General features: G+C 41.6%; 1 protein-coding gene across 1 annotated transcript in view; it reads right to left on the bottom strand.

The window, feature by feature from the left end:
- The window catches only part of LOC141079538 (anoctamin-9-like), a 107,246-nt gene extending 85,200 nt beyond the window's left edge, over positions 1–22,046 (bottom strand). Inside the window, exon 1 of the mRNA XM_073565349.1 lies at positions 21,622–22,046. Within this exon, the coding sequence (XP_073421450.1) occupies positions 21,622–21,627 (6 nt within the window). The 5' untranslated portion in view covers positions 21,628–22,046. The remainder of the gene's footprint in view (positions 1–21,621) is intronic.
- Positions 22,047–22,726: the final 680 nt, after the last annotated feature.

Raw genomic sequence — 22,726 nt, 5'->3', positions numbered from 1 at the left:
CTGCCGCATTTATGAAAGCCGTTCGCAGGAAGCCTGGTTTCACCGACTCTTTTCTGCTGATATAAAAAGAGACTAGGGGATAATATAGAGTGCAAACTTGATGCCTTTCTAGCTACATATCTAATTTCTGTATTTTTGAAGATCTCATGCAGCTTTGTGTCTTGATTCAACATGGGAATATAATTCTGGATGAAGCAAATCACACCATAACACTGAGTACTGAATTGTGTAGAGAAGCTTAAACCTTGCTAGTTTCTTGATAAAAATCCCATGAAGAATCCCGCTTATATATAGTGTCACTATGTCCAATCCATTCTGTTTACAGTAGACACTTGATTGATAGCTCTGTTCAAAGGGGCATGATTATAGCCTCTGTGTTTAAAGGTACTGTCACACTTAGCGACAGTACCTTTAAACAGGGGAAGAGTCTTGAGGAGATCATTTGCATATTCCCAGTGCCTTCTGGGATAAGTGAAGAGTCTCCGCGAGCTCAACGATCACTGGGTTTTGGCGGTTGCAGCTGAAAAGAGGAAATCGGAAAACCAGGGGAAGAGTCTTGAGGAGATCATTTGCATATTCCCAGTGCCTTCTGGGATAAGTGAAGAGTCTCCGCGAGCTCAACGATCACTGGGTTTTGGCGGTTGCAGCTGAAAAGAGGAAATCGGAAAACCAGGGGAAGAGTCTTGAGGAGATCATTTGCATATTCCCAGTGCCTTCTGGGATAAGTGAAGAGTCTCCGCGAGCTCAACGATCACTGGGTTTTGGCGGTTGCAGCTGAAAAGAGGAAATCGGAAAACCAGGGGAAGAGTCTTGAGGAGATCATTTGCATATTCCCAGTGCCTTCTGGGATAAGTGAAGAGTCTCCGCGAGCTCAACGATCACTGGGTTTTGGCGGTTGCAGCTGAAAAGAGGAAATCGGAAAACCAGGGGAAGAGTCTTGAGGAGATCATTTGCATATTCCCAGTGCCTTCTGGGATAAGTGAAGAGTCTCCGCGAGCTCAACGATCACTGGGTTTTGGCGGTTGCAGCTGAAAAGAGGAAATCGGAAAACCAGGGGAAGAGTCTTGAGGAGATCATTTGCATATTCCCAGTGCCTTCTGGGATAAGTGAAGAGTCTCCGCGAGCTCAACGATCACTGGGTTTTGGCGGTTGCAGCTGAAAAGAGGAAATCGGAAAACCAGGGGAAGAGTCTTGAGGAGATCATTTGCATATTCCCAGTGCCTTCTGTCTCGCGGAGACTCTTCACTTATCCCAGAAGGCACTGGGAATATGCAAATGATCTCCTCAAGACTCTTCCCCTGGTTTTCCGATTTCCTCTTTTTTCCTTTCCTTTTTTTCATTTCCTCTTTTTCCTCTCGGCGCTCGTAATTTGGCTCATCTTTCATCGTTTTTAAGAAATCTCAAGATGGAAGAGGCCAGGAGCCATTTGGTGAGCTGCATTTCTTGCTACATGTTCACAGATTTACCAGTGGAAAAGCCAAACTTCACATGCCACAAATGCAAGCTTGTGTCCCTGTTGGAGGAAAAGTTGCAAAATCTCGAAGAGAGGTTAGCTACGTTGAAGATCATTAAGGAAGGTGAAGAGTTCTTGGACAGAGCAGAATTATCTCTTCATGTTACAGAAAGAGAAGAAATTCGAAGTACATCTGAAGAAACAGAGGAATGGAGACATGTGACCCAGAGAAGCAGGAGGATCAGGAGGCAGTCAGCACCCATACTGCTCAGAAACCAGTACCAGGCTCTCACGCAGGAAAACGATGAAGAAATACATCAGGATAAGACTTTGCCAACAAACAGCAACCTTGTACGCCTTCAGAGTCCTCCTGGATGGAGAAAGAAAAATGTTGTGAAGAAGAAACGGAGAGTGGTGGTCATGGGGGATTCCCTGCTGAGAGGAACAGAGGCCGCTATCTGCAGACCGGATATAACTACAAGAGAAATGTGCTGTCTTCCAGGTGCAAAAATTAAAGATGTGTCTGACAGGATATCAGGACTCTTCAGACCTACAGATGACTACCCATTCCTGCTACTACATGTGGGGACAAATGACACCGCAAGAAACGACCTGGAAATCATCTGCAGAGACTTTGAAGACTTAGGCAAGAAAGTGAAAGAACTGGGAGCGCAGGTGGTCTTCTCTTCCATCCTCCCAGTGGATGGCCATGGAACAAGGAGGTGGAATAAGATTCTGCAGGTGAACAACTGGCTACGTCGATGGTGCCGTCAGCAAGGATTTGGATTTCTGGATCACGGAGTGAACTACTTATACGATGGACTACTTGCTAGAGATGGGGTGCACCTTACGAAGACTGGAAAGCATGTATTTGGAAGTCGCCTTGCTACACTTGTAAGGAGAGCTTTAAACTAGAACAACATGGGAAGGGAAGCAAAAGACCAGAAAAAGCCATACACCTGACAAATGCTATTGAGAACTCTGCTATTAGAAGTGGAAAGGAAGAACAAAGACGAAAGAATCTAATTAATAAAAATATTGGAGAAAGAGAAACCAATCACAAACTAAAATGTTTCTATACTAATGCACAAAGCATGGGCAACAAACAAGGAGAATTGGAACTACTAACACAGGAACAGAAATATGATGTAATTGGAATCACTGAAACTTGGTGGGACAATACACATGATTGGAATACAAGACTAGAAGGATACAACTTATTTGCAAGAAACAGACTTGATAAACGAGGAGGGGGTGTCGCATTGTATGTTCGAAACGCGTATATCTGCACAGAGATTGAAGCTTCAGAGACTGGGAGTTCTGTGGAAACTGTTTGGGTAAGAATACAAGGACAGAACAATGGAAAGGACACCATTGTAGGCATTTACTACAGGCCGCCTGTGCAAGCCGAATATATAGATGAACTCTTTATGCATCAGATGGCCAAGTTCTCCAAAAAATATGACATAGTTGTCATGGGAGATTTCAACTATCCAGACATTTGTTGGGAATCTCTCTCAGGCAAAACTAACAGGTCAAGGAAATTCTTATCCTCTCTTGCTGACAACTTTATCTTCCAAAAGGTAAGGGAGAAAACAAGGGGAACTGCTACCTTGGATCTAATCCTTATAAACAGGGAGGAAATGGTTGAGGAGGTAAAAGTGGCTGGGACCCTAGGAGGTAGCGACCATGCTATTTTAGAATTTTGGATTACTAGAGGTGGAAGACCTGTGAAGACTCAGACGTCAAGGTTAGATTTCAGAAAGGCAGATTTTAAGGGATTCAGAAAGAGAATTGGAGGGATCCAATGGCTGGATATCCTTAAAGACAAAAATGTCCAGGAAGGATGGGAAATCTTGAAAAATGAAATTCTCAAAGCACAGTTGTTAACAATTCCGAAAAGAGGGAAGAATAGGAAGCATTTAAGGAAACCAGGATGGATGAACACAGAACTTAAGCACATGCTAAAAAGGAAGAAAAAAATGTTTATAAAATGGAAAGAGGGAGGCATATCTAAAGAAGAATATAATGCTGTCTGCAGAACCTGCAGGGCACAAATCAGATTAGCTAAAGCTGAAAATGAACTGAGGCTTGCAAGAGATGTCAAAAGCAATAATAAAGGATTTTGGGGATATGTCAAAAGTAAAAGAAAAGTCAAAGATGCTATAGGATTTTTACAGGATGAAAATGATGAAATGGTAAGACAGGATGTTGAGAAGGCTGAACTTTTAAATTCCTATTTTGCATCTGTTTTCTCTCAGAAAGGAAATGCAACATCAACTGTTATTCACTGTCCTATTAAGGGAATAGAAGAATCCAGGATATCTATAAACAGAAAGATAGTGAGGAAACACTTAGCTAACCTAAATGAATTCAAGTCTCCAGGTCCAGATGAATTACACCCCAGAGTACTGAAGGAGATAGCAGAAGAAATTTTTGAACCCCTCTCCATAATCTTTGAAAATTCTTGGAGAACAGGAGAAGTGCCAGAAGACTGGAGAAGAGCAAATGTTGTTCCTATCTTCAAAAAGGGGAAGAAGGTGGACCCAGGCAACTATAGGCCGGTGAGTCTGACTTCTATACCAGGAAAGATCTTTGAACAAATTATTAAACAACATGTATGTCAATACCTGGATAAGAATGAAGAGATTAAACAGAGTCAGCATGGGTTTCTAACTAATAAGTCATGTCAGACTAACTTAATTTCCTTCTATGACAGTATCACTGATTGGGTGGATCAAGGAAATGCTGTAGATATAGTATATCTTGACTTCAGCAAAGCATTTGACAAAGTCTCTCATACAATCCTTATTGAAAAAATGACTAAGTATGGAATGGACAAGGCAACTGTTAGGTGGATTCATAACTGGCTTAGTGATCGGACCCAAAGAGTGATCGTAAATGGCTGTACATCCAGTTGGAAGAATGTCTCAAGTGGGGTACCACAGGGCTCTGTCCTGGGCCCTGTATTGTTCAACATCTTTATCAACGATTTAGATGAAGGAATTGAGGGTAAACTGATTAAATTTGCTGATGACACAAAGCTAGGAGGGATAGCTAATACTAGAGAAGAGAGAGAGAGGATTCAAAAAGATTTAAATAAACTGGAGAAGTGGGCAGCAACTAACAGAATGGTTTTTAACAGGGAGAAATGCAAAGTACTACATCTGGGCAATAAAAATGAAAAAAGCATATATAGAATGGGAGGAATAGGGCTAAGTGACAGCACATGTGAAAAAGACTTGGGTATACTAATAGATCACAGACTGAATATGAGTCAACAGTGTGATGCAGCAGCAAAAAAGGCAAATGCAATTCTAGGATGTATTAACAGAAGCATACAGTCTAGATCACGTGAAGTCATTATTTCCCTCTACTCCTCTTTGGTCAGACCTCATCTGGAATATTGTGTCCAGTTTTGGGCACCACATTTTAAAAAAGACATCAACAAACTGGAGCAAGTTCAGAAAAGAGCGACCAGAATGGTGACCGGTCTGCAAACCCTGTCTTATGAGGAAAGGTTGCAGGATTTGGGAATGTTTAGTTTGCAAAAGAGAAGACTGAGAGGAGACTTAATAGCTGTCTACAAATATCTAAAGGGCTGTCACATTGTAGAAGGATCAACTTTATTCTCATTTGCACAAGGAAAGACTAGAAGCAATGGGATGAAACTGAATGGGAAGAGACACAGATTAGATATTAGAAAAAACTTTTTGACAGTTAGAGTGATCAATGAGTGGAACAGGCTGCCACGAGAAGTGGTGAGTTCTCCTTCAATGGAAGTCTTCAAACAGAGGCTGGACAGACATCTGACTGGGATGATTTACGAATCCTGCTTTGAGCAGGGGGTTGGACCAGATGGCCCAGGAGGTCCCTTCCAACTCTACGATTCTATGATTCTATGATTCTAATTCTCCTTTTGGAATATTTTTGATGATATGTGGTGGCTGACAAGATGCTGCGCGGAGAATGGAATTACAGTCCGTTAGTTTCCTATATGGGGAAATAGTAACTTGGCCACTCTTGTCACCCTTTAGGTACACGTTCAAAAAATTTAATCTGTACATTATGATGTACATGTATAAATTTTAGATTGAATATGTTCTCATTGATGTATTTGATGAAGCCATCCATACTATCTGATGTACCTGGCCATACGAAGAGTAAATCATCACTATAGCGTCCAAACCATATAATATGTTCCTTACATGGATTGTCCTCATTGAAAATAAGTTTCTCCTCCTACACCGCCATGACTATATTAGCAAGGGATGAGAATTCCCCCCCCCATACTCACCCCCTGTTTATTAAATTAAAAAAAGTTGTGTTTTAAAAGAAATTCTACTGATATAACCAGAAAATCCTGAACGGCCGTCGTGTATGTACTGTATTCCATCAAAAAGTATTTGAGGCATTCAATGGCGACATTGTGAGGGATGGAGGGATACGAACCTACTACATTGCTAGTCAGAAATTGATAGTTGGGTAGCCACACAAATCTAGAGAAGATAGACACTGCAGCTTTCATGTCTCTTATGAATCCCGGAATGTTAATAACCAGTGGCTGTAAGTGTTGGTCTACCCAGTCTCCTAATGTTTCACTGAATAAGCCAATACCCAATATTATGGGTCTAAGTGGAGGAGGAAAAACTTTTTTGTGGATTTTGAGTAAAAAATTGAAAATCGGAGTTACCGGATTGTCAACAATTAAATATTCACAGATTTTTTTTTTATCTATATCTCCCTTATGAATACCCTCTATCAGAAGTTTATTTAAACTATCTTGAAATTGTACCGTGGGATTTGATGGGAGTTTACTGTACATTTTATTCATGTCAAGTAACTTTAAATTAAGTGTCTCATATAAACACACATTTATAAGCACCACTGCTCCCCCCTTGTCCGCCGGACGGATTATCAGATCCGTATTGTTCTTTAGAGTATCTAAACCTTTTAGCTCCTGTGGAGTTCGATTAAACTGTGGAGGTGGCGATTGTTTGTAACTCTATGAGTTCTTTCTCCACTGCTTCTTGGAAACGGTCCAGAACGGATAGTGTTCTGCCTTCATACACGTTGACACAGTGTGCAATCTAGCATACAGCATAAGCCACCTTCTTTCTTCCAAAATAAGCAGACTATTATCTGTAGTCTAACTTGTTTATTTGTGAAGAGTATAGAACATGCAGTAAAACTACAAAGAATACAAATGACATGGGTAAGTATTGGGCAGGTGATCACACAGCTAACACAATTACAGGAAGTACTCAGCGTGCAAATTTTACATAGAAACACACAGGTGTCTAATTACATCTGCTGAGCTCTGGCTGCCATACAGTTAATAACCTCTCTGAACAACAATGCATTGCAAGAAATGATGTTAATCTTACCAGATATGCGTTACCTGGATAACAAACTCAAGTGGGGAGTTACAGGAGGACAGATAAACACGTGTGTCCTTATGAAATACACAGAATAAAATGGCATCTTCTTCATCCCAGAATACATTGCTTCATTCTCACAATGCATTGCTTCTGTTAAAGACACAGGATGTAAATGCTATTTAAGACACAGCTATAATTTCAGCCACCACTAGATGGTGCTAACAAAACCAGCACATAATGCAAACATATTTGCCCTATTCAGAGGGCAGAACAGATAGTCTGGACTGGACAGGGTAGAAATAGGGGTTTGTCATAGAAAATGAGACATTCCTGGAGTCCGTATGAATTGTCGATTCTTTTTGTATTAATCTAAGATAAAAAAAATGCTTACGTTCAGTGAAAGAATTATTCATAAATGGTAGAGAATCCAAAGCCTGTGTACACCGGAGGAATGGCGCCACCATGGGTTCTTCTGAAAAATGGCACTTCAGGGTTAAGTTCCCTGCAAGTTTGTTTATATCAAGGATGGAATGAAACACATCAAGTTTATTGGTGGGAGAAAAACTCAAACCTTTTTGAAAGTAGTTCTGTCTGTGAATCCAATAAGATGTAACCAGATTCCAGAAAGGGCAAATCAATGCCGATTCCTGAAGCAGGGCGAGAACCTTCTTCCTCCTGTGTTTACACCCTGCCCTCCTCCTTTGTTTTTTTTTTGTAGCGGTTTATTGGAACATTCTTGGCCAGTTTTATTGTAAGAGGAACCCTCATAGGTATCCACGCTCTCTTCCTCTGTAGTGGAAGTTGATGAGCCCACAGAAGTTTTGGGACTGGCGAAACTGACTCTCCTATTATCACTGGTTAAAGATTGACCACCTCTTTGTTTGAGAATGGACTTACTGACACGTCAGGAGAAAACTTGATTGTTGGCACAATCAGTGTGGTACCTTGCAAACTTTTTTGTTTGACTGCTGCTATGTCTTTTCGTAATTTATCTACATTGAGTAGGACTGTATCTTTAGCAGCTGTAAACTCCCTTTGTTTGTCATGACTACAAAATGATGTCTCAATGTTCTTAATATCAGATTTCAGTTTGCTCAGTTCATTTTCCTCATGCTTCACTATGAGCATCATCAACTTGATGGAACAGGTGGAGAGTATCGAGTTCCATTCTTTATGGAAATCATCTGAGTATGTGTAGGTACATTTTTTATGGATTCTCAAACCACGTCGGATCATATCCTTGGATATATAGGATTCAAGTGTGGTTGCATCCCACCAAATTTTTGTTTCTTTACACATCTTATGTTCCAACTGTTTCGATAATACATTAAAATCACTGTTATTACCCGCATCATCACTGCTTGCAGTGGAACTTGTCATATTGGCAGGCTAAGTACTGTGTGTAGAGCTTTTATTAGTGTAGTTGTAGAAGTAGCACAACTACTCTTTGTTCACAATATTTGAATGATGTACTACAGTTGGTGCCTTCAAGGGTGTATGGATGACCCTGCTTGTAATTTTTGGAAGGATTTGCACTTAGTGCCTAACCTTTAAGAGTCTAGGAGTACCACTACATTACAATTTGAACAGAATGTGTATGAGGCCCTTCTTTACGTCAGGATGGATCCGAGTCCCTCGTTTTTGGCACTTCTTGCTTCCTTCATAAATTACACTGAAATTTCCAATTTTTTTTATAAAAAAAATTAAATTTTGGTTTACATAAAATATATTTTTTTACAATCTTTTTAAATTTTACCTTATATACAAGTCAAACAGGAAAAAATGTTTGTCATGATCCAGACCGGGTTTTGAGTCCTGTCTTTCCATGTTCTCGGTCTGGTCATTTCAGGGGTTAACTTTTCTCAGCCTCAGTCTAGATTCAGTTTTGATATTTAGCTCCACTGCATCCTGCAGGCAGTGTCAGCTAAAGTTATGACTTCGGCATGTGTATCCGACACTGGTATATCCTGATTTGTCCTGCTTTGATCCCTGATTTGCGCCGTGTCTGTTTATTCCCTCTGTCTGTCCTGACTCAGTGCTTCCCTGTAAGTTTGTTGACTCCCTAGTTTTGACTTGGCTTGCATTCATAGTAACATAGTAACATAGTTATTAAGGTTGAAGGGAGACTTTAAGTCCATCTAGTTCAACCCATATCCTATCCTAACTTGCCCTAACATGTTGATCCAGAGGAAGGCAAAAAAAACCCATGTGGCAACAGTAAGCTTCACATTGGGGAAAAAAATTCCTTCCCGACTCCACATACGGCAATCAGACTAGCTCCCTGGATCAACGCAATATTAAGGAGACTAGTTGTATATACCCTGTAATATTATACTTTTCAAGAAAGGCATCCAGTCCCTTCTTAAATTTTAGTAGTGAATCACTCATTACAACATCATATGGCAGAGAGTTCCATAGTCTCACTGCTCTTACAGTAAAGAATCCGCGTCTGTGAGTATGCTTAAACCTTCTTTCCTCCAGACGTAGAGGATGCCCCCTTGTCCCCATCACAGGTCTAAGAGTAAAAAGATCATTAGAAAGGTCTTTGTATTGTCCCCACATATATTTATACATTGTAATAAGATCACCCCTAAGCCTTCGATTCTCCAAACTAAATAACCCCAAGTGTAATAACCTGTCTTGGTATTGCAGACCCCCTAGTTCCCTAATAACCTTGGTCGCTCTTCTCTGCACCCGCTCCAGTTCAGCTATGTCTTTCTTATACAGCGGAGACCAGAACTGTACACAGTATTCTAAGTGTGGTCGCACTAGTGACTTATATAGAACCTGCTTCTGTCTTTTGTCTCTGTCTTATCCGCTTCCGACCATTGCTGATCCCCTGGCTTGTTTCTGACAACGTGTACTTCTGTGACCTCTGGTACTTCTGCTCCTGACTGTTTCTGACTCGGCTCATCTGACCACTCTTTTGCCACCTGGTGGCACTTGTGCTGCTGCTCAGTGTTGCTACGCTGTGTGTGCGCAATCTCTCTTCCCTCATCAGCAGCCCCTGGTGGAGGTTGCGCTATACTGAACTGCAGTAGCATGACAGTTTAAGATTTTTTTTCCTGTAAACCCCATCTCGTCGATTTTGAATATTTTATTATCAGACCATAAAGTGGAGAAGTGTGGCACCTTTGTTCTCATCAGTGATCTGGGAGTCACAGATAGTTCCCCATGCTGTTCTCCTTCCATTCAGCACTTTTTCCATCCAGTTCAAGATTTTCATTGCACCCCAGACCTCCTTGTAGGGTCTTCCGGAAAAATGTTTGGATTTCCCACTGACTCCTATTATACTCGTTACTGGAAACGAACACCTAAGCATTAGAAATTGCTCGGTTCGAGTAACAAGCATTTTAGTGATCGTTCATCTCTAAAATTGACATGTTGTGGATTTCAAATGCACACAACGAGACAATTTACGCAACATAAAAAAAATAAAAGAACATAGGTCATGAGATTTTTTATAAATGCCATCCCCTTTGCTCAAAATGTAAGACGCTCTGTTTCTGACACAGCAAAAATATGCAACATCAAAAATTCATCATGGGAATTTAACCTCAGATGGAGAATGGCTTGGCTTGGTTGTTGCCAACCTGCTTTCCCCTTTTCTGCTTTCAGGACTAATGTCCCTGATGAAGCATTGGTGAAATGTGCATCGAGTATTTGGTGGGTGAGCCTCATTATACTTTTACTCCTATATGCTCTGTTTGCACTTCATTATTGTTGGCACCTCAATTTGCATCATGATGACATCATTTTTAAGTGTGGATTGATCATTTTCTTAAAGAAGCTGTCCAATACTAGGACAACCTCTTCTCATTCTAAACGTTTACCCCCTATTAAAATAAAAACATCTATATTCACCTCTGGTACTCTGATGCTGTCCCAGTGGTACCGGCATTTGCGTTCCCGTGACTCACGTGAGGTTGTTATGACACTTGAGCCCTGGCGTCACTGTCCCTTCAGATGTATAAGTAATCAAGCCGCAGCTCTCAGTTTATGTTGATTACTTATACATCTGAAGATGGAGACAGTGACACCAGCGCTGATGGGGCACAGGGCTAACGTGTCACTTTTTCTTGTATTGGTTTTCTATTCAGGTTGTGCCTGTGGGACATCTTGGCCCATCCGAATAACAATCTCTGTTCTTGAACTACCTCCAACATGCACTCGTTTTCCCGTACTTCAGAAGGGACTCACCTATTCAAGTTTTTGTTCAAGTGAAAAGTAAATGAAATACGGATGACAATACAGATGACAAATCATCTTTTTTTTCGGATGAATAATCGGACAATTTTTTTAAATGCTGGTGTAAACTTAAGCTGCATTTAGAATGCAAGATAATCGTGGGCAACCATTTTTAAAGCGCTCATTTGAAGATTATTTTGCCATGTTAATATACTGTTGATCACCTAATGAACAAGCAAAAAGCTCATTCATCAGTGAAATGATCTTTTGTGCTTCATTCTATGTAAACAGAACGTGCACTGCCTAGATTATTAGCGCGCTTTGTGTACTTTGGTCTGCCTGTGTAAACAGTTACTTATATGACCTTATATGACCATGGATCAGTTAAGGTTTACCTATCAGGTGTCACGGGTGTGTCAGGGGTGACTGACACATCCTGGATTCGGCTGTAGAAGATCTTTGCGATTAGCTTAAGCACCTTCTTGATTTTTGTATGTCTGTTTGGAGAGATATCTCTCTCCCTTTAGGACCCAACAGTTACCTCCACCTTCTGATGCTAATTAGACGCCTTTGCTGAGGGTTTATATTCATTCCACGTCTGCAGCATGTAGCTGGTTTTAGCTCTTAGTTGTCTCTGTCTAGTTGGAAGTACTAAGAGTCAGTTTGTACCTTCTCAAAAGACTCTTGGAGGATTGCTCACATGACATCTCGGTGGTTTTCAAGCTAAGTGTTCCATTGTTCATCTCCCTTTCTGTCTTTAGTTGTAGTGGGGACTGACTAGTGCTTACCCAATCCTCTTCCTAACCAGGGCCTATCGCTAGGGTCAGGCAGGAATTAGGTTCCTGCTCAGAGATTGGTGTAGAACCTTTATAGGGACGTTTAGGGCAGACCGGGCGATTTTAGTTCTGCATAGGGGTCTCCACTCCCCACTTCCCTAGTGTTTGGGCTCCCCCTCCCTCTACCCCTCTGTTGTGCACTTAGTCCTCCCTCACCCAGCGTGACAATAGGTCATATCATGCCACTAGGCAGTCCATGTAAATGGACTATAAGCCTAAAAGCTTGTGCACATTACCGTAAAAAATCAGATGAGTGCTATATGTCATTTTGACGGATAGCTTTTGTCCCCATATTAATCTATGGGGTCATGCACAAGTTGCATTGGATTGGCCATTCATGTCTATGGGTCCATGGAAAAAAATTGGACAGCACTCTGATGATATCCCAGTGCGATCTGATTTTTGGGGACTGATCGAATGGAGAAAATGGAGTATTTTTATTTTTATTCTCCACATCTGAGAAAATTGGAGTTTGATCAGCATTTTCAGCCCACAAAGCAGATAGTGAATTCTGCCTTATCTTATATGTACTGAACATTTTCCTAAAGTAGTACTTCCATCTTATAAAGTGATGGCATAGCTCTAGGATATTTGCCTTATGATTCATGGGGATCTGTCTCCTAAAAATGAAGTAGATTCAGGGTTGTAACTACTAGAATAACTTGTGGGCTTCAATACAAAATCTCGATAAGGGCCCAAAAATATCATGAGTCTGGGAACCTTTTGGCGTAAAGGAGAGGGAAATCATCAAAGATAGGTTACTGCACTGCTGGGAATATAATAGCTCCAAAGATATTGCAGTTTTTTTCCAACGTGTTTTGAGACTGAACTGTCTTTTTCTCAAGACCACTATTTGGTAACAGTTTTTCCCTGCCACTCAACTGCGCAAAAACCTGCAACTTGCCTAATTCTTTTGAATGAGAAAGTGCTGCAGTTCCTCCTCTGTTAAAGAGGTTGTCCAGGATAAATTTGCTGCTACCCCAAAACATGTATCTGCAAAAGTAGTTTCAGATTTTGCTTCTTGTACTAAGCCACGTAGCAATGCTTGTTAAAGGATCGATATTGACTTTTAGGATTGTTGCATCCAATAGGTGTCCCTAGAGTTCTTGTAATCTTTTTTTCTTTCTGAAGATATTTGCAAACTTGGTGAACAAAAACATTTATAAAAATGAGATTAAATGATGTTTCTAAAATGAGTCTTATGTCCAGCTAGGAAAATTGAACACTAAAATATTGTATCTTTATTATAACAATTAAAAGTTCATCTTACACTTTGGACTTTACCAAAGGCAAAAAAACATTAGCAAACCTACGCGTTTCAGTGTTATTATTCATTCTTACCATAAGATGGACTTTTAATTGTAACAATAAAGATAATTTTTTTTTGTCTTTTTGATTTTCCCCTCTGGACATTGGATCAGTTTTTCCCCCCAAGATTGCTCCAAATTCTGCTGTGAAATGTCCGAGCATTCAATTTACGGTATATAAGACTGTGATCTCTATTTACTAGTGATGATCAAGCAATAAACTACTCGAGTGCTCGGTACTGGAATCAAGCAGGTCGGACACTCGGAGTTGCTCATTTCGAGTACCTAGCATAATGTAAGTCAATGAACGACTCAAGCATTTTTCCGGGAGACCTGCACTCAACTGCCAGGTAGACAGAAGAGATAGATAGAGATAGATAGACAGATAGACATACCCGGCTTCAATGTGGTGCGTGGTTCAGAAGATTCAAATTAGCTTCTTACGGCAATACACATCGAACAAGTCCCCAGAGTTCTTCAACTCACAGAGTCCGCCTGAGAGAGGAGTCCCTGCGCACCCAGCAGGGCAATTCCCAGCTTCAGGGTGGCGCGTGGCTCAGATGATTCAAATTAGCTTATTATAGGGACTCGAGCACTAAATCACCACGCGATACTCAGCACTGCTCGATACTCCATCAAGCACCCCGATGTTTGATCGAGTATCGAGCACTGCCGAGCACGCTTGCCCGTCACTACTATTTACCAGTAAGCTGACTCTTCCCCTCGGTTGAGATCAGGTGATGTATATTAAATTCGAGCATTTGCAGGATTTACCATTAATTTAATTTTTACACTGATCACAATAAGGGTATGTGCACACTTTGCGGTTTCTGCTGCGTTTCCGCAGCGTTTTTGGCTCTGCAGAAACGCAGCAGATTCTGCTGCATTGTACAGTACCTTTATTTCCTATGGAAATAAAAAAAAGCTGTGCACATGCTGCGTTTTTTTCCACGCGGTTTTGCTGCGGTTTTCAAAACGCAGCATGTCAATTGTTTGGTGCAGAAACGCTGCTGTTTTACACCTCATCCATTATGAGGTGTAAAACTGCAGGGCAAAACCGCAGAAAAACCGCAGCACTTTGTCCTGCGGATTTCCTGCAGTTTCTCTACAAAATCCGCAGAGACAAAAAACTATGTGTGCACATACCCTAAGTCTATGTTCACATATCATTTAAAGGGGTTGTCCGGCCGTAGGCTACAAGTCTGCAGTCACTCCATATGAATCCTCACTGTTTGCACTGCACGTTGTGAGGATGAACTGATAGCAGAGGGTGTGTGTGATTTACATACATGCGGTAATGCGCCGACTAGATGTGAGAGGCCTCACTCGATGCAAAAGTACTAAGTGAGGCCAGACACGTCTAGTCAGAATTTGTCCGGAAATAAGTAAATCTCACACTTGCGGTAACGTGACCGTCCGCTTCTGGAGCCAGCACCAGAGAATCCTCACAGCGCACAAGTCTGCAATCACATAAAGTAACTGCAGACTTGTAGCCTAAGAACGGACAATCCCTTTGAGCCTATCGGAGATGTACGTCTGCAGATTTTTCAAGCCTCCAATGGAAGACTCCAGCACACCGTATAGACAATTTGTTACATAAGTTACCCGCTGACTTCCTTTTGAAAAAAGGGAATCTGAGCAATATAGATATATTTTTACTTATTTTATGCAGAAGCATTAAGTATGGTGACATATACCCAGACACTCCAACACCCATAGGCTGAAAGGAGCTCTACAGGTAAATCCTGGGGCATGCCTGAATGTAAGTTTTTACAGAATACCTCCCCAGACAAAGCAAGAACAAACATATTACATGAACCTTGTGTTAGTGCCATAATACAAAATGCAGAACATCCTTAGCTGCTGTCTGCCACATGTGCACTAATTATTGACTTTGCTCCATGTTTCATGGGTGTGTATATTACGGCCCCTGTTTATTGCAGTCAAGGGGAATTCTGTCTTTTGTCAATGGAGAGCTGTAGTTATTAACTAATTCAATAACAGAAATAAGTCACTTTTGTAGACCTCACCATAGACATTACATTACTGAGGATCGTTGTTTAATGCGTTCATTTTCACATTTTTGTAAAAATGGTGCAAAACTGCTAGATATTTTCTTTATTTGATTTGATACGAAAAATGACACAAATAGCAGAATACATGGCATTTTATAGAATTGCTATAATACCACGCTGAAAAATGTTTGAATAGTTGCAGAAAATGTTCCATGTATATAAAACAAGTATTAGGCTAGATTCACGCATCCTTGCGTTACCATCCAACAGAAGCAGGATGATTTTCTTTCTCAGGTGTCATCCTAGTTGCTTCCAATTTTTTCTCTTCCATTTTTTTTCTTTTCATTGAAGGTGTACTCACTTCCAAGCCAATAAAAAACCCTTTGGAAAGTCACATGTTTTTATTCAAGCTTATCATTAAGGCCGGGGTCACACTAGCGATGAATACGGACAAGTGCTATGCGATAAAACATTGCATAGCACTCGGACCACTATTCACCTATGGGGCAGCTCCCATCAGTGTTTTTTTTCCTCAGCCGTATTCTACGAGCGAGTGAAATCGCAGCATGCTGTGATTGTCACTGACACTCGGCCGAGTCTAGGCTCACTTGCACCCATATAAGTCTATGAGTGCGAGTGAGACAAAGCACATCACTCGGATATCATCTGAGTGCTGAGCGATATTCGCTGACCCTGGCAATGGAGGAGATGGAGAAATTCATTTCTCCGCCTCCTCCGCAGCTGTGCTCCGATCCTTTCTGTGTGAGAGGCTTGGAGCACAGTCGCCTGACACTCAGCTCCTACTCTGCTGCGAGGTCTTTTCATATGTTAACGAAAATATAGGGGGCTTCCTCGCTACTGGTAGCACAAAGGCTCTGAAAAATTGAAATGGCTCCTTACCCGCCAAAAGAAATTCAGCAAAGTCTCCACTCTCATATCCAAATGCCCCCCTCCCTTGTGAGACCCACAGGGTACCTAAACCACATCTAGCGTCCACACCTTTGGCATTTCTGAAGCGATGAGACGCTGCCTTGCGGGTGCATGCCTCCAGAAGCACGGGCTGGGCATAACGTATTGGTGACTGCAACATACTGGTCACTACAATGGGAGTTTGCAATTTTCACTCGGTAACATTCATTGCTGCTTGTTTTTGGAAAATATCCATACAGTCAAAATCGTCAATACACCTGTAGATAAATTCCCAAAGGAGTATAATTTCCAAAATGGGGTCACTTGAGGGGGGTATTCTGCTTTTCTAGCACTTATGGGCTCTGTGTCACGTCACTGTCTGACTCAGGGCCTGCTGTTCTGGCTTCAGCCACTAGGAGGCGCCGGACTGGTATGTCGCCGCCAGACTCGGGGCCTGCTGTTCCGGCCTTGGCCACTAGGAGGTGCCGGTCTGTCATGTCGCCATCAGACTCCGGGCCTGCTGTTCCAGTCTCGGCCACTAGGAGGCGCCAGACCGTCACTTCACCGTCAGACTCAGGGACGGCTGTTCCTGCCTCAGACACTGGGAGGCGCCGTGGTTCGCCCGTGGGTGATGGTGGTGACAGAGAAGGGGCTCCTGCGCAGGCATCTGGTGGGTGCAGGCTCCGCCCCTCTGTCAGTCATCAGGGGGTTACTGCATCACCATCTGGCCTAGTCTTGGGGGCGGTCCTAAAGACCTCATCAGTCCGGAAACCTGTGAGGGATGACCTGATCCCTCAAATACCTTGGGACTGGTCTTGCAAGCCGCCGGATATATTCTTGGTTCCCCTGCGTGCTATTGTGTGATTTGCTATAGTTAACTCTGACCTCAGCCTGGATTTCTGACCATTCTATTGCCTGCCGTTTTTGTACCTCTGCCTCTCTCCCGATTTTTGACGCTGACCTTGGCTTGGATTCCTGACCTTTCTTCTGCCTGCTGATTTTGTACCTTTGCTGCCCTCCTGGTTTTTTTACTGACTTTGGCCCGGACTTCAGACCCTTCTTCTGCCTGCTGATTTTGTACCTCTGCTGCCCGCCGGCCTCCGACTCCTGTCTCCGGACCACGATTACGGGTTTTAGTTTTAACCCCTTGACAACCGTTCTGCTCTGGTCCACTGCTCCCCTAGACAGCTACCCCCTGGTCCTTGCTACAATTCCAGATCCCTGTTTAGGGGTTAAGGGTCTCGGGGTTACTCGGGGTGCTGTCCTACTGCAGCCCAGATTCACAGACTGTCGTCACACTCTGTATATGGAGTCCTCAAACTGTTCTAGGAAAACCTGCACTCCAGGAGGCCAATAGCGCTCCATTCCTCCAGAGTCTCTTCGTATGGCTTTGCAGTACTGTACAGCCACATATGGGGTATTGCCACATTCAGTAGAAATTGTGGGACAAATTTGGTTGCCATTTTTACCCACTTCTTGTGTGAAAATGTAAAATCTTTGACCAAAACCAATTTTTTGTGTAAAAATGTAATTATTTTTTCTTCACTGCTCAATGGTATAAAATTCTGTGACACACCCATGGTGTCAATATGATCACTGCACCCCGAGATGAATTCATTGAAAGGTGTAGTTTGTAAATTGGGGGTCACTTATGGGGGGTTTCTGCTGTTCTGGCATCTCATGGGCTCTCCCAGTGGGTCATGGCACCTGCAAACCATAACAGTAAAATCTGGCGCTCCTTGCCTTCTGATCTTTGCACCGTGCCTGAAAAATATTTCCCGATTACATGTAAGGTATTGGCGCGCTCAGGAAAAAATGGACCTTAGTTTGTTGTACAAAAATCCTTTTATTTAGTCTGTAAAAAAATTTAAAAACTTGGGGCTAAAAATGTAATTTATTCTTTCTTCACCGCTCAATGGTATAAAATTCTGTGAGGCACATGTGATGTCAGTATGATCACTGCACCCCTAGATGAATTCATTGGGAGTGTAGTTTGTAAAGTGAATTCACATATAGTTTTGTTGCCTCAGGGGCTCTGCCAATGTGGCATGGCACCCTCAAATCCTTCCAGCAAATTCTTAACTCCAATACGGCTCCTCTTCTCTTCTGAGCTTTGCACTGTGCCTCAAAAGTAGTATTCTCCCAGATATGGGGAATCGGCGCACTCGGGAGAAATCGCAGAACAAATTGTATGGTGCAATTTCTCCTATTACCCTTATGAAAATGCAAAATTTTGGGCTAAAATAACATTTTTGTGAGGAAAATGTGATTTTATTATTTTCACAGCTCAACGTTATAAACTTTGGTGAAGCACTTGGGGGTTCAAGGTGCTCACCAAGCATCTAAGTACATTCCTTAAGGGATCTAGTTTCCAAAATGGGGGTCACTTGTGGGGGGTTTCCACTGTTTAGGCACATCTTGGACTATCTAAATGGGATATGATGTCTGCTAATGATTCCATGAAATTTTACATTCAAAAAGTCAAATGATGCTCCTTCCCTTTTGAGCCCTGCCGTGCGCCTAAACAATGGTTTTCTCCCTCATGTGGGGTATCGGCATACTCATGAGAAATTGCACAGCAAATTTTGGTGTCCATTTTTTCCTGTTACCGTTGCCAATGTAATTTTTTTTTTATATATTTGGAGTAATTTTTTTGTGAAATAAAGTTAAATGTTCAGTCTTTTCATATTCCAAAAATTCCTTTGAAAGCAACTGAAGGGTTTATAAACTTCTTGAATGTGGTTTTGAGCACCTTGAGGGGTGCTGTTTTTAGAATGGTGTCATTTTTGAGCATCTTCTATCATATAGACCCCTCAAAGTAACTTTTTTAATGTGATGTGGTCCATAAAAAAATAATTTTGTAAATTTTGTTTGAAAAATTTGCTGGTCAACTTTTAACCCTTATAACTTATTAACAAAAAAAATTGTTACAAAATTGTGCTGATGTAAAGTAAACATGTGGGAAATGTTATTTAATAACTATTTTGTCTGACATATCTTTGTGATTTAAGGGCATGAAAATTCAAAGCTGGAAAATTGCGGAATTTTCCAAATTTTTGCCAAATTTCTTTTTTTTTCACAAATAAACATAAGTCATACCAAATAAATGTTACCACTATCATGAATTACAATATGTCATGAAAAAACAGTGCAAGAATCACCGGGATCCATGGAAGCGTTTCAAAGTTATTAACTCAAAGTGACAGTGGTCAGAATGGTAAAAATTGGCCCGGTCATTAATGTGCAAACCACCTTCAGGGATAATGTGCACTGTTTATGATGGATTCAAGAAACCAAAGTAGAGTACCACCCCAATTCTCCTACTACTTGCTGTACATCACTTATGTCAAACTCTGGCCTGCAGGGTGAGTATATCTGGCTCGCGACACCAGGCGGGCACCTGCCCTGGCATCGCACTTTCAACTATATCGGCATCTTAAATGCTCATAGAGTTTAAAGCAATGATGGAGAAAGAAGCGTCAGCTGATGCTCCCTCTCCCTTCGTTCCCTTTCTGCGTCTGACATCTCAGCGCAGTGGGTGCAATGCCTTCATTATAATGCGCTCGCTGTATAGATATGTGCAGAGGATCTGAGGACATCATGAAGAGACCAGAGTAGCAGGGTAATAGGCAGAGGTGGGTATTAATTTATTTGTTTAATTCATCATGTTTTGGCATCAAAAACACAGCAAAAACTGATACTTGTGTTTTTGCAGCTTTTTTTCAGCGTTATTTGCATCACTCATTGATTTAGAAAATGCTCAAAGAAGTGACATGCTGTATTCTGCAAAAACCAAGGTTATGCACAAATTACTGAAGACAAAAAAAGAAAAAATCAAGCTGTGTGCATGAGATTTCTGAAATCTCATAGACTTTGCTAGTACTGTAAAACACAGCTGACAATTTGAATAAAAAAAACCCCTGAAAAAACACAACCAGCGAACATAGGCTTATACTGTATGGAGCACTACGTGGGGTGTATTATACTGTATGGATCCCTACTGTATGTGGGGCCCTTTATACTGTATTTAGCACTGTGTGGGGACCATTATACTGTATGGAGCACTATATGGGGCCCATTATACTGTATGGAGCACTACATGGGGCCCATTATACTGTATGTAGCACTACATGGGGCCCATTATACTGTATGTAGCACTACATGGGGCCCATTATACTGTATGTAGCACTATGTGGGGCCCATTATACTGTATGGAGCACTATATGGGGCCCATTATACTGTATGGAGCACTATGTGGGGCCTATTATACTGTATGGAGCACTATGTGAGGGCAATATTCTGTATGGAATGCAATGCAGGGCCCAAGTATACTGTATGGAGAAATATTTGGGGTCCATTATACTTTGCGTAGCATGTTTTTGTGGAAATTATACTGTATGGAGCACTATGTGGAGGCCATTATGTCGTATGGAGCACTTTTTGTGGCCACTGTACTGTGGGGTTTACAGTAGGATCATCATACCGTGAGTGTAGACAGTACTGTTAAGGAAGTCACTGTGGGGGTATCATACTGTGTTTTGGGACACTTTTGTTTGCATCATACTTTATTATCTGTATTATTCAAGGTTTTTATCCTTTAAGTACATTTTTAAATTAGGCCATTGGGTCATTCGATTTTTACTGCTCTTACATAACATATTATTCCATTATTTTATTCTAAGATCTAATAATTAAAATGGACTTTGTTCGTGGGACAACCCCGTGAAGTTTGTTTCCATATGAAAAAGTTAATCATTATATTTGATAAGGGAAAGCTTCCTCAATTGTAGACATTGTTTTAAGGAAAATCAAGCTTGGCCCACAACTTTATCCAAGCTTTTAATTTTGGCCCTCTGTATCTGAGTTTCCCCCGGCTTGAGGGTGTTGTAGCAGCTGATATGTTTTGATTCCTCAATTGTGGGCTCCCTCGCCTAGATTTTCCTCCATAGGATAAGACCCTATTGTGCTTGGTGTCCCCTTTTCTCCAGTGAAAAACACAAATAATATGTACTGTATGTGAAAAATAGACGTCTGGCTGAGACCTAATGCTTGGAAAATTTTATCATTTTTTTTTCTCATGCGAGAAAAAGGTATGACACAGAGTCATCAAAGAGTGATTAAAACATATAGTAAATAGGTCTAATACACCTTACTATTGTCAGATGCACTCACAATAGTAAATCTTCCCTGCTGTATGTGAAACCTCCCTTAATTCTTCTGTTTTTGAATCCCCTACTTGCTTTGGCTGAAATTTGACTGCATCAAGAGTGCTGTTTGAGAACAAAGTCCTATGCTAAGTATATTTAAAGTATATGGTTAGCAGAAGTTGTACCCACTATCAGCTTGTCAAATACAGCCTTTTAGGTCTTATTGAGATTTACCTGTCCTGTATTTTCATGCCCATTATAGTCCTCCAAAAAATAAATGAACTGAAACGTCTCGGATGAAAAACTGTATTTTTCTTGTACACGAAAAAAATGGACATCTGAATGAGGCCTAAGAAAAATAGGTAAACTTTGCATCAGTTCTTACCTGCATCTTGCTGTGTCAGGTGTCCTATGTGCCTGGAACTCCTCCAGGAAATTTTGTCTACTCCTGAGGATCAGAATGAAGTCCAGCTCCCACTGAACTATACGTGCGAATGGTCATCCCCTTCGTACATGTCTGTAGTCACCAAGTGTCTTCATTAAATGTCACCATACTGATTGGGCTCTCTGGTCCATAGGAATATGAATTCCTTGGTGTGCACCAAGGGACAGTTCACTATTATTGATTGGAGACCTACAGACACTTGTAATAAGAACTTGCAAATCCTCGGAGTTCAGTTAAATGTCAGATATGCGCCCAATTCCATGAGAGCCCAGTCAGTCCTCTTTTCCAGGTGAGTTTGGTCACAAAACTGTCTCTGGAGAGAGCTGACTTCCGTGATCGTTGTTTCTCCTCCCTGCCTGCCTGGGGCTGTAGGTGGAGGAGACATAGGTGTTTGAAGGAAAAGAAATGCACAGGGGACACTCCCAGAGTCTCAGGACACTGCTATGTATCGCCTCCTATTTTACCATTAACAGTTGTCAAGCCACTCGTACCTCCATGCTAACCCAATTTTCAAGTCGGACAGTTGTACGTCACATTTTTGATATTACAGATTTTCTTCAGCATTTCTGCACTTAAGGCCGGAAACATGCAAGAAACTCAGACGAGTCTCGCAAGTTAGGCTGCGGCCCAGCGTCGGACTGGAACACCTTGGGCCCACCAGAGAAAATCATTCTTGGGGCCCACTATGTAGCTGCACAGAGTTAAATACCAGACCACCAATTATGCGGTAAAACACGCTAATATCCGGGTATAATATAAGGTTGTACATGTCTTAATTATGTAGCAGGAGTTGGGGTAGCCCCCTCATAGAATATAAAGCAGCCCCCTCACATAGTATAATGCAGCCATCTCATAGAATATAATGCAGCCATCTCATAGAATATAATACTGCCCCCCTCATAGGGTATAATACTGCCCCCCTCATAGGGAATAATGCACCCCCTCATAGGGTATAATGCACCCCCTCATAGGGTATAATACTGCCCCCCTCATAGGGTATAATACTGCCCCCCTCATAGGGTATAATACTGCCCCCCTCATAGGG

The sequence above is a fragment of the Dendrobates tinctorius genome, unplaced genomic scaffold, assembly GCF_039654945.1.
Source record: "Dendrobates tinctorius isolate UK_male_01 unplaced genomic scaffold, ASM3965494v1 ptg000677l, whole genome shotgun sequence".
In the NCBI taxonomy this organism is placed as follows: domain Eukaryota; kingdom Metazoa; phylum Chordata; class Amphibia; order Anura; family Dendrobatidae; genus Dendrobates; species Dendrobates tinctorius.
The sequence above is the reverse complement of the archived record's forward strand: the minus strand, read 5'-3'. Positions and strand labels throughout refer to the sequence as shown.